Below are 12096 nucleotides of genomic sequence, written 5' to 3'. Positions count from 1 at the left end.
GGGCTGTTGACTAGTCTTTATCATAACCAACAGACTGCAAGGGAAATCATTGAAACATTGTATTCATACTTTCATATCATAATGCGGAAGGCATGTCTTGTAAAGTGACATGTCACGACAGAGCGAGAATATGAGCAAATAGTCAGTCAAAAGCGAAGTATTAAGATATAGGTTTATACGGAACAAAAAAAACAGGAGAGAAGGCGAACTATGACCGAAGATGATTTCTGCTAAGAAAACTCCGGAAAAGAGTCGTTATCCTATTCACTATATGGTGTGGCACGACAAACATCGGCAACTGGAGAAAGCGCTATCCGCGAACGAGCAGGTGAGTCTTCGGACGACACGTCCTCGTCTATCTGATAAAAAAGCGTGGGCCATGCCAATATCATTTGGATAGGTTTAGGTTAGGTGTGCCATCTAGTGTGACCACAGTTCACGAACCGTGGGCTCGTAGAATGAATTGAACGGTAGGAGGTGGTGGAAGTTACATATGTTTCAATAGGTGGCTACCTGCCATGAGTTTACCTCGAGATTAAAAATTAGCCCATGCCATGAAATACTGTAAACCTCGTTTGAAATGTATTTCCATCGTTTTCGTTCAGTGGGAGTCGTAAAATGTGTCAAGGCTTTGCCACAATTGCGTATAATGATGTCATTGCATTTAGGGACCACATCATGAACTTGCAACATTGTATCATTCTTGAAATCATCTCCTCTAGTTTTATCCATTTCATTACAATTTCCTTGCTATTTGTTACATTTTCGCAAGCTATAGCTGTGCGTGTGTAAAGCTGCTAGTAATACTATTTCGTGTTGTGTCCAGTACTGTACCTCCCTACCACCTAAATGAAGAGGAGGAAACCGTGGGAGACAATGCAGATATAATGTGGGCGAATTGATGCACATGCACAGTGATGGAAATAATACCAGTCTTGACTCGGCTGTCAGAAGAGGATGTGTGGCTATGCCATGTTTACTAATTCTATGATATGTCCATTCCTACAGAATGAAATTGCATAGGTGTTCATGTATTCTTTCTGGGATGTACTGTCGGAACATTTTAGCCTGTACGTCCATTTATTTGAACCCATAAATATCTAGAACATGGTGCATGCATACAATGGAAATAGGTACTACAGGACAGACTGATGGACACAAGGCATGACAGACAGACACCTGAAAATACTGTCTTAAATGAACAGTCAGTGCACCTCTGCAAGAATATGGAATATCTAACACAGGTTTCCTGCAGTTTCCCAGGCACACGGACAATTCAGTAGGATGAATACGACTGAATTAAAGACCTCAAAACCTGCACACTATGTAAAGAGTTAATTTCAATTTCTCATGAGGATCTGCATTATTTCAGTGCCTTATTATTTCCAGCAAGATTAATCACATGTGTTTATAATACAAAGCATATAATGCAATGCATTTAATATTGACAAGAAATGGTAAGCAATGGCGAGAGTACAGGTTTTAAATGACAGTAGACTGAAATGCCAGTTCCCTGTTCTGCTGCTTATTATGCACCAGGTTGATGTGCAGTACAGGCTTGGCTTCCCTACTGTAACACTGTCACATCAACATAAGGGCTGTGGTTGTTTTTCACTCTGAATGTGAGCAACAACAAAAAAATGTTTAAAGGGGAGTATTTGCATGTCCTTCATATGTCCGGTCAGTGTGATTGACACCGTATTTACGTTTAGATTTTTTTTAGGACATTTATAAGATTCGTTTACTCTCACTCACATCTCCGAACCTGACTCGAATGTCATACCCGCTCAGTCATATTTATATACTAATCCAAATTCAATTCCATTCGAATAACTTTATTTAACAGTGCACACCGTTAAAACGTATGGTAAACACTCAGGCCTAGCACCTCTTGGCTCGGATACAATGCTGTGCAGCGCACTGTGATGCTGGTGATGATTCAAGCCTGAGCCCCATTGATTATAACTATATAACGCACCCCCAGTTGATATCATTTACAGGGCGCTGATAGATAAATCCTGGCCTCTCTTGGAAAAGCATGCAGGCTTATAGAAGTGTGTTTATGGCTCCATCAGGGGAAGAGTTACACTGGCTGGCCAACTGTCTGTCTGGAACTCACTGACTGACTGGCTGGATGTATGGATGGTCAAGTGTGCACATGAGTGGATTGGATGTGGCTGACGGTGGTTGCATATGTGTCAAGGATCAATGGTATCTAAAGGAGTGCCGGACACAAGAAATGCACAGGGTGTAGGGTGTAGGGAGCAAGTGCAGACAGGGTAAGCAAGGCTTGCACCTCACTGATGAAAGAACAGAGAAGTGCTGCGCCAGCAGAGAGAAAATGTTATTGGTATTGGGGATCCGGGAAGGAGAAGAAGAAGCACATAAAAGAGCAAAAGTTTAAAAAAAAAATATCAATTGAGCGGGGAGGAGAGTGAAGAGGGGGACCTCAATACAGCTTCTTTAAGCAGTATCATCAAACAAAGCAGATGGATTCTTGGAATAGAGCGAGCTGACAACAAGGTAGAGACAAAGAGGAATAGCCAGAGGTTGTAAAGTAACATGAGGATGCAAGTGGGATAGTGAAGGGAAGAAACGAGGGAGGAGTGGATGGAGGGAAGAATAACAGCAGTGTGCAGCAGCATATCACTATATCCTGATCCAAGCACTAAAAATGCATCCCAGATATGTTTGAAATGGAACATGGTCCTTTTCTAAAAAATAACTGCCCCAACCTTCTACCAAAGAGGCGAAGAGGCGCCACCCTCACCGCCCCCCGCCCCCACTCCCCTCACTCTAATGTGTACAATGCTCACAGCCTCAGCTGGGCGCTCATGTCAACTCAGCAGTCTTGAAGTCTGATGATATCATACTGGGTGGAGACAGACCTCACAAATTACATTGTCCCCCTTCCTCGTTTGTCTCTGCTGTACCATCTGTCTATCCCTGCCTGTAATCTACAGTAAATTTCCCTGACCCGTTATACACAACATCCATCCTCCCCTCTGTCCGTTTCTCGCTCCCGCACCCAACGTATCTTAGTTTTCCCCTGACTCCCCTCTATGGTGCTCCATACCTCCATCTCCTCTCCCCTCTACTTACCTCTACAGTGCAGTGAAATTCTACGCTAATTGCAGCAGTGCAGTGTCACTAGGGATAGGGGTGTGATTCGTCTACATTTAGTTCAATTGCGGAAAGCTTTTAACCGAGAGAGAGAGAGAGGACAGAAACAGACAGCAGTACTCATTAAAGCTTGAAAAGATGTCCCTGCTAATATTGGGTTGCATTTGTGTGCCTGAAAAGGAAAGGAGGAAATTAATGGTACTTCGTGGCCCATATCTGCCTTTGCAAACCATAACGTAGGGACAGACTTACTGTATATTTGCATGGGCAAACACACACACCACACATGCACACGCTCACACGCGTGCACACACACACACCGGTTGTAAATAGCTATGCATAAAACTCTCTGAGGTTAGTACTGATTTCAACCTCCAATTCTCCATCAGTTCACAGACATTGTTTGCGGTATCCTAATCTATATCAACCATCAGACATGGAAAGAGTTGTTCCACAGCAGTCATGTTATTGTTTCCTGAAACAAACCGCCCCTAAGCAATTCCAGTTTCCGTTACGACATTTTGTCCTGATGTTTGCTTAACCACGGTATCTTGTTGTCATTTGATTATGCAAATCCAGGGTATTTTCAGCTTCTATTCCGTGCATGAGATCAAATGTGAGGTTCCTACCTTAGAGACAGGAGTAGGTTCCTCCTCGCTTTGCATTGTGGGGGACTTTCCTCTATCCACTGTTTCTCTATTCACAACTTCCTCCTCCCTTCATACAGAATACCATCTGCTGTCTCCTATCACTGAGCAAAGTAATACATGTTATTACATTAGTCTTATGGTGGTCTGGCAAGTGACAACAATGGTTACGAGACATGTTGCCAATATAATGCGTCTTAAAAGTTTTAGTGATTTAACAGTAAAAACCTGTAGCATAATGAAGGTTTGACTTTGGTTTAAAACACTAACACAAGTGTAGATGATTGTGAGGTTTAGTGGTGATTCAGATTAAACACTAAAGGCTGTAGTCTAATGGTTTGCCATTGGTTTGCATATTGTCCCAAATATAAATGTATAGGTGTTCATTTTCACGCTCATCCCCAAGTATGAGAGAGCTTAGAGTCTCTTAGAGTCTCTTCAGTTGGACATGTATCAGAGACTAGTGCTGTCACATCTGTTATCGAGGAGGAGGGAGAGACCCACATATCTCTCCCCGCCCTGCCTGTGACATGTTCACTGACCATGGCAGAGTTATTTCACCCAGCTCCATCCTCCCCCATCCTCCCTCAGTCCCTCTGCTGCTCTCACCTCTGCCCAGCCGTCCCTCTCGCTCAAATTTACTGGGCTCAGACTGTCAGGCTCCAACTACTCACTCCTGCTCTGGCCTAATTTTCTTTCTCTGACCTGCATTTGGTGATAGAGGGATGGTAATGATATGAGTTATTTCGAGATATCTATAGGTCGATCACACACATGCATCTGATGGTGTGGTCTCATTTGCATACGCCCCACTTACACCATACACTCACATAGAGAATGACTGCATAAAGATACATTATCCCAAGCGCTGTCATGTAGTCATATACCACGTTTGGCTATAACTAGGCTATAACTCTCCAACACATATTGAAAATGGATCAATCACAGTTGTACATAGTAACTACCGAATTTAAAAAGGGTAACACTGAAAATAAGGGGGACAGGTTGATTTTTTTAACCCCTCCCAATGAGCACACATATGATTCTCATGCATGCACTCTCCGCCCACCACAAACATATTTTGGTCTCACAATAAATGATTGATGTTGGTTTAAGTAGCTGCCAGAGAACATTAAGGCTAAGCAGAGAGAGTGCAGGAGTAGACAGAGATGTCTATCAATTATGCAGTTTCCACGGAGAGGGAGAGAAGGGAGGACCAAGGGAGGGATGGAAGGAAGGGTGGAGGAGGAGAGGGAGATAGCAGAGGACCAAGGGAGGGATGGAAGAATGAAGGGTGGATTGAGCCACGGATGGACTACGAGTCAGTCAGTGGATGATTAGGATGAGCAGAGAGAATGGGGAGACCCAGTATGACATAATATCCTTACTGTAACCACCTGGGCCAGTCGATTCCAGTCGAAGTGCCTCCGTGTAGGAGTGCTGATCTGGGAGAAGGTCCCCCCAATCTTATTCATTATGATCTAAAATGCAAAACTGATCCTACATTAAATCAGCATCTATACTGAGACTCTAGCTAATGTCTGGCCTGTGTGTGTGGGTGTGTAGGTCTGTACATGTTTGTGTGCTAGATAGTATGGCTCTATTTGTGGGCTGTTTGTTGGTCAGAACCACATGTGAATGAGTAAGTGTGCCACTGTGTTTCAGGGTTAATGTGTGCACTAGTGTGAAGACATGAGGATGAGGTGTGGACTAAGAGGTGGCGAGTGTCTGTGTACCACTGCAGAAAAGTGTTACATTTGAGTGTATTGGTTTAGCGTGTCAGTTCTATACCGTAACTGACCAATAATGTTATCAGAGTGTTGTTGTCAAGAGTGGTTTCCTTTTTTAATATATACATATATTTTTTAAATCTAATTTTACTAAACAGATCAAGAGAGAGAGGACTTGTGTCTGATTGCGTGTTTGTTTGTGTGAGAAAGTGGCTGCTGTAGTGTTTCTATTTGAGTGTCTCAATGGTGTAAAAATAACATCAGACTGGGTCAATGGGGGCCACTTGTCTTAAACAATAGGAGTTTCCTGAACACTCCCTCTCTATTCTCTCCCTTACTTACCACACCTCTCCGCCATAGTCAAGACTTCTTAGAATGCTCTATGCTCTTATACTTAATTAGCTTTATACAACGGGTGGGTCTAATCCTGAATTGGTTAAAACCGCATTCCAGCCGGTGTCTATTCCACAAGTTACCACCTGTCACGTTCCTGACCTGTTTTCTCTTGTTTTTGTATGTGTTTAGTTGGTCAGGGCGTGAGTTGGGGTGGGCATTCTATGTTTTGTGTTTCTATGTTTAGGTCATTGGTAATTAGCCTTATATGGTTCTCAATCAGGGACAGGTGTTTGACGTTTCCTCTGATTGAGAACCATATAAAGGTAGGCTGTTCACACTGTTTGTTTGTGGGTGGTTGTCTTCCGTGTCTGTATGTCTACCACACGGGACTGTTTCGTTTGTCGTTTCGTATATATGTAGTCTGTTCCTGTTCGTGCGTTCTTCATAGTTTGTAAGTTCTCAAGTCAGGTCTGTCTACATCGTTTATTTGTTTTGTAGTTTGTTGTAGTGTTTTCGTGTTTCGTCTTTACTTTAATAAAATTCATTATGTCATATTACAACGCTGCGCTTTGGTCCAATCCCTACTCCTCCTCTTCGGACGAAGAGGAGGAGAACGACCGTTACACCACCGACTAAATCTATGACGTTAAAATGCCTATTTACTCTGTTCCAACTGACTGCGCAATCCACTGTCTCATCAACCCAGCCAGGCAATTTATAAACTTGATCTCCACTATAAAAAGCATCTAGACATTATCTCACATTTCTTTTAGACTAACATTTCGTTTTCAACAGTGTAGATTTGTATAAACCTTGCTGTCTGTCTGTCTCAGACATTTAGTCAATACTACAGTAAGAGTAGATTGCCCACCATCTACGTGTTATCCATGCAAAAAAGACAAATAGGCAACATAACATTTAGATTCAGAGTAATAAATAAATTGAATAATTTATCTGAGAAAACCAAAAACCATTTTCCCACATTTTGTTACGTTATAGCATTATTCTAAGATGGATTAAACTGTTTTTCGCCTCATCAATCTACACATAATGCACATAAAACATTGCCACAACATGAGGCTGCCGCCACAATGCTTCACCGTAGGGAGAGTGCCAGGTTTCCTTGGTTCAGTCTTGGTTTCATCAGACCAGAGAATCTTGTTTCTCATGGTCTGAGAGTCCTTTAGGTGGCTTTTGGCAAACTTCAAGTGGCCTGTCATGTGCCTTTTACTGAGGAGTGGCTTCCGCCTAGCCACTCTACCATAAAGGCATGCTTGGTGGAGTGCTGCAGAGATGGTTGTCCTTCTGGAAGGTTCTCCCATCTCCACAGAAGAACTCTAGAGCTCTGTCAGAGTGACCATCAGGTTCTTGGTCATCTCCCTGACCAAGGCCCTTCTTCCCCGATTGCTCAGTTTGGCCGGGCGGTTCCTGTCACGCCCTGACCATAGAGAGCCTTTTTATTCTCTATGTTGGTTAGGTCGGGGTGTGACTAGGGTGGGTAATCTAGGTTGTTTTATTTCTATGTTGGCCTGGTATGGTTCCCAATCAGAGGCAGCTGTTTATTGTTGTCTCTGATTGGGGATCATATTTAGGCAGCCATTGCCCCACTGTGTTTTGTGGGATCTTGTTTATGTGTAGTTGCCTGTGAGCACTCCATAGCTTCACGTAGCGTTTTTTTCTTTTCTTGATTTGTGCGTTTCACGAATAAAAAGATGTCGAACCCATATCACGCTGCGCCTTGGTCCGAATGTTATTTAGACGATCGTGATAGAAGATCCCACCACACCAGGACCAAGCAGCGTGCCCAGGAGGAGAAGGTATCCTGGGCTTGGGAGGAGATCAAGGAGGAGAAGATATCCTGGACTTGGGAGGAAATAATGGGAGGACACGAAAGCCTTCCTTGGAAGCAGACGCAAGGAGAGAAGGGAAGACAGCGACGACGCCAGGGTTCGCAGCCACAACGAAAGCCCAAAGAACAGCCCCAATAAAAAAAAATGGGGGGGCACACGGGGTGGTTGGCAGAGCAGAGGAGTGAACCAGAGCCAATCTGGGAGAAGATGGAGAAATTGGAGGAGAGTGAACGGAGAGAGTCAGAGACCGTCAGTGAGTTGATGGAGAAATTGGAGGAGAGAGAAATGAGAGAGTTGTTGTGTTGGTGTATGAGGCACGACATTCGCCCTAAGGAGCGTGTTATCTGTTTGATGCCACCTGAGTCAGCTCTCCGTACTCGTCCTGAGGAGCGTGCTATCAGTCTGGTAAAATCTGTGCCGGCTCCACGCACCAGGTCTCCAGTACGCCTCACCAGTCCGGTACGTCCTGTGCCTGCTCCTCGCACTCGCCCCGAAGTGCGTGTCACCAGTGCGGTACCACCTGTGCCGGCTCCACGCACTAGGCCTACAGTGCGCCTCCCCAGTCCGGTACGTCCTGTGCCTGCTTCTCGCACTCGCCCTGAAGTGCGTGTCACCAGTCTGTTGCCACATGTGCCAGCTCCACGCACCAGGCCTCCAGTGCGTTTTCCCAGTTCGGTACATCCTGTGCCTGCTCCTCGCACTTGCCCTGAAGTGCGTGTCACCAGTCCGGTGCCACCTGTGCCGGCTCCACGCACCAGGCTTCCGTCCCCCAGTCCGGAGCTTCCGCCGGCGGTTTACAGTCCGGAGCTTCCGGCGACGGTTCAAAGTCCGGAACCTCCTGCGACGATCCACAGTCCGGAACCTCCTGCGACGGTCCACAGTCCGGAACCTCCTGCGACGGTCCACAGTCCGGAACCTTCTGCAACGGTACGCGGTCCGGAACCTCCTGCGACGGTCCACGGTCCGGAACCTCCTGCGACGGTCCACGCTCCGGAACCTCCTGCGACGGTCCACAGTCCGGAACCTCCTGCGACGGTCCACAGTCCGGAACCTCCTGCGACGGTCCACGGTCCGGAACCTCCAGCGACGGTCCACGGTCCGGAATCTCCAGCGACGGTCAATGTTCCGGAACCTCCAGCGAGGGTCAACGGTCCGGAGCTTCCAGGCAAGGCGTCCAGTCCAGCTCCATGGCAGGAGCCTTCCTTTGCGCCGATGTCCAGTCCAGGCATGGCATCCAGTCCTGCTCCAAGGCCGGAGCCTTCCTCTGCGCCGATGCCCAGTCCAGGCACAGTGTCCAGTCCCGCTCCAGGGCCGGAGCCTTCTTCTGCGCCGGTGCCCAGTCCAGGCACGGTGTCCAGTCCCGCTCCATGGCCGGAGCCTTCCTCTGCACCCGTGCCCAGTCCAGGCACGGCGTACAGTCCCGCTCCATGGCAGGAGCCTTCCTCTGCACAGATGCCCAGTCCAGGCACAGTGTCCAGTCCCGCTCCAAGGCCGGAGCCTTCCTCTGCGCCGATGCCCAGTCCAGGCACGGTGTCCAGTCCCGCTCTATGGCAGGAGCCTTCCTCTGCGCCGATGCCCAGTCCAGGCACGGTGTCCAGTCCCGCTCTATGGCAGGAGCCTTCCTCTGCGCCGGTGCCCAGTCCAGGCACGGCGTCCAGTCCCGCTCCAAGGCCGGAGTCTTCCTCCGCGCCGGTGCCCGGTCCAGTCCCGCTCCATGGCAGGAGCCTTCCTCTGCGCCCAGTCCAGGCACGGCGGCTAACCCAGCTCCATGGCCAGGGTCCTCCTCTGTGCCGAGGCCCAGTCCGGGCACGGCGTTCTACCCGGCTCCATGGCCGGACCCGGGGTCTGGGCGGGGGCCAAGTCCCGCACCAGAGCCGCCACCGATGCTGGCGAATCCGCGAGCGGAGTGGGTACTTCGCCCCGCACCGGAGCCGCCACCGACGCTAGATGCCCACCCGGACCCTCCCCTATAGAGTCAGGTTTTGCGGCCGGAGTCCGCACCTTTGGGGGGGTGGGTACTGTCACGCCCTGACCATAGAGAGACTTTTTTATTCTCTATGTTGGTTAGGTCGGGGTGTGACTAGGGTGGGTAATCTAGGTTGTTTTATTTCTATGTTGGCCTGGTATGGTTCCCAATCAGTGGCAGCTGTTTATCGTTGTCTCTGATTGGGGATCATATTTAGGCAGCCATTTCCCCACTGTGTTTTGTGGGATCTTGTTTATGTGTAGTTGCCTGTGAGCACTCCATAGCTTCACGTATCGTTAATTTTTTTTCTTGTTTTGTGCGTTTCACAAATAAAAAGATGTGGAACCCATATCACGCTGCGCCTTGGTCGGAATGTTATTTCGACGATCGTGACAGTTCCACACTTCTTCCATTTAAGAACGATGGAGGCCAATGTGTTCTTGGGGACCTTCAATGCTGCAGGAATGTTTTGGTATCCTTCCCCAGATCTGTGCCTCGATACAATCCTGTCTCGGAGCTCTACGGAAAATTTCCTTCAACCTCATGGCTTGGTTATTACTCTGAAACTCACTGTCAGCTGTGGGACCTTATATAGACAGGTGTGTACCTTTCCAAATCATGTCCAATCAATTTAAATTACAACAGGTGGACTCCAATCAAGTTGTAGAAAAATCACAATGTTCAATGGAAACAGGATACACCTGAGCTCAATTTCGAGTCTCATAGCAAAGGGTCTGAGCGTCTGTCTTTTATTTGTAATACATTTGCAAAAATTCTAAAAACCTGTTTTCGCTTTGTCAAAATGGGGTATTGTGTGTAGATTGATGAGGGAAAAAAGTAATTTAATCAATTTTAGAATAAGGCTGTAACATAACAAAATGTGGAAAGGGGGTCTGAATACTTTCCGAATGCACTGTATATACAAAGAGATATCAATAGAAAACAGGTAAAACTAAATTAAGTGCAGCTAGTTGCAGTCTTTTCAGCTTCAGTTTGAAGTGATTTTTAGCTGTGTTGTTGGCTAGCTCCTCTGAACAACAGAGAGCACATTTTCTATGCTAGGTGAAATCGCGCATCATTTGCTCATTATTATGGATGTATCAAAATAAATGTCACTAGAAAACAGTTAAACAAATGCAAATGCAGCTACTTTGTTGTTATTCTGGCTGCACTGTTTGACGTGACTGTCAGTTAGCCGTAGTTGACTAGCTAGCAAGTAAGGGATAAGAACGTTGCCAGCCAGTATGGCAATAAAACATTTAGAATGAACGACTTGTTCTGTCCATAGATACAGAACAAAAATAATTAACAACTGGGTCGTGTCTCTGGCAACCGATAGAACAAACGACCAGACGGCTTGGGTAGCAACCCGTTGATAATGCCCTTGAAGCCGGTGTTTGGAGGATATATTGGCACAGTTTTCCGGCCCGAGAAGAAACACCAGATTCAAGGGCATTATCACTTAAATATTGTAGCGAATGGTGACAGTGCAACACCCCTTGTGGCTTTTGAACCCAGGCCTCCCAGCCTGTAGGCAATCTTGCTAACCAAGGCAATCTCATCCAACACTAGGTTGTAATGAGCTTAGTTAGACAACAATCGTTAAAATATTCCCCCTCAAATCGTCAGAATACTACCACAATCTTTTGCTGCTCTGCTCTTGCTGTTTATGTACTTTTCACCGTTATCTGCCAGTTTCACTCCCTTTCTTCTATCCATCCATCCATCAATCCATTCTCTCTCTCTCTCTCTCTCTCTCTCTCTCTCTCTCTCTCTCTCTCTCTCTCTCTCTGTCTCTCTCTCTCTCTCTCTTTCCTCAGTGTCATCCCCAGGGACACTTGGAGGGCCCTACAAAGCCACACTGACATCAATCGCTCACTACCCATTATTCAGTACACCCACAGCCTACGCCATCACCACCCTCTCTATCTCACAGTGCAGCTGCCGCCACTCAACCAGTCAGCTCCAACGCATAGCACACCTTCCTTCTCCTTCTCCCTCTCTCCCGCCTCTTCTTCTCTTGGTTGCTATAGCGATACACCTCTATTCTCTCCCTCTATTCCCTCCACACCTCGTCCTTCACCTCTGACAGTGCCTGTGTGGATTCCTCCTCCTGTTTTTCTGCCGTTCCATTCCTCCTCTCCTCTCCGGTGTCCCCCTACCCCCTCTTTGGGATTAGGAGCCCCGGTTGTTGCTTACGATCAAGCGGTGGCGTCACTAGCACAAACCCTGGGCTTGCTAATTACAGAACAGGGCGTGGCCCCCAGGGAGGCCCCTGGAGAGAGAGGGAGAGCAGCGGGGGAAATGAGGAGGCTCCACGTGGGAGGAGGGAGGCTGCTCCTGGTGAAAAACAACCCAGCCTCATCCCTGTGATATACTGTACAACACACTCCACAATAACACACTGCAAAGTATACTGAACACACCAACACCAACCGTCGGGG

At 47.1% G+C, this 12096-nt stretch overlaps 1 protein-coding gene across 2 annotated transcripts in view; it reads left to right on the top strand.

The window, feature by feature from the left end:
• Positions 1 to 220: 220 nt before the first annotated feature.
• LOC120029101 (ankyrin repeat domain-containing protein 13B-like) overlaps positions 221 to 12096 on the top strand; it is a 41889-nt gene continuing 30013 nt past the window's right edge. For both annotated transcript variants that reach the window (XM_038974403.1, XM_038974402.1), the window contains exon 1: positions 221 to 328. In XM_038974403.1, the coding sequence (XP_038830331.1) occupies positions 221 to 328 (108 nt within the window). The remainder of the gene's footprint in view (positions 329 to 12096) is intronic.

The sequence above is a fragment of the Salvelinus namaycush genome, chromosome 34 (genome assembly GCF_016432855.1).
Source record: "Salvelinus namaycush isolate Seneca chromosome 34, SaNama_1.0, whole genome shotgun sequence".
Lineage (NCBI taxonomy): Eukaryota > Metazoa > Chordata > Actinopteri > Salmoniformes > Salmonidae > Salvelinus > Salvelinus namaycush.
The sequence above is the reverse complement of the archived record's forward strand: the minus strand, read 5'-3'. Positions and strand labels throughout refer to the sequence as shown.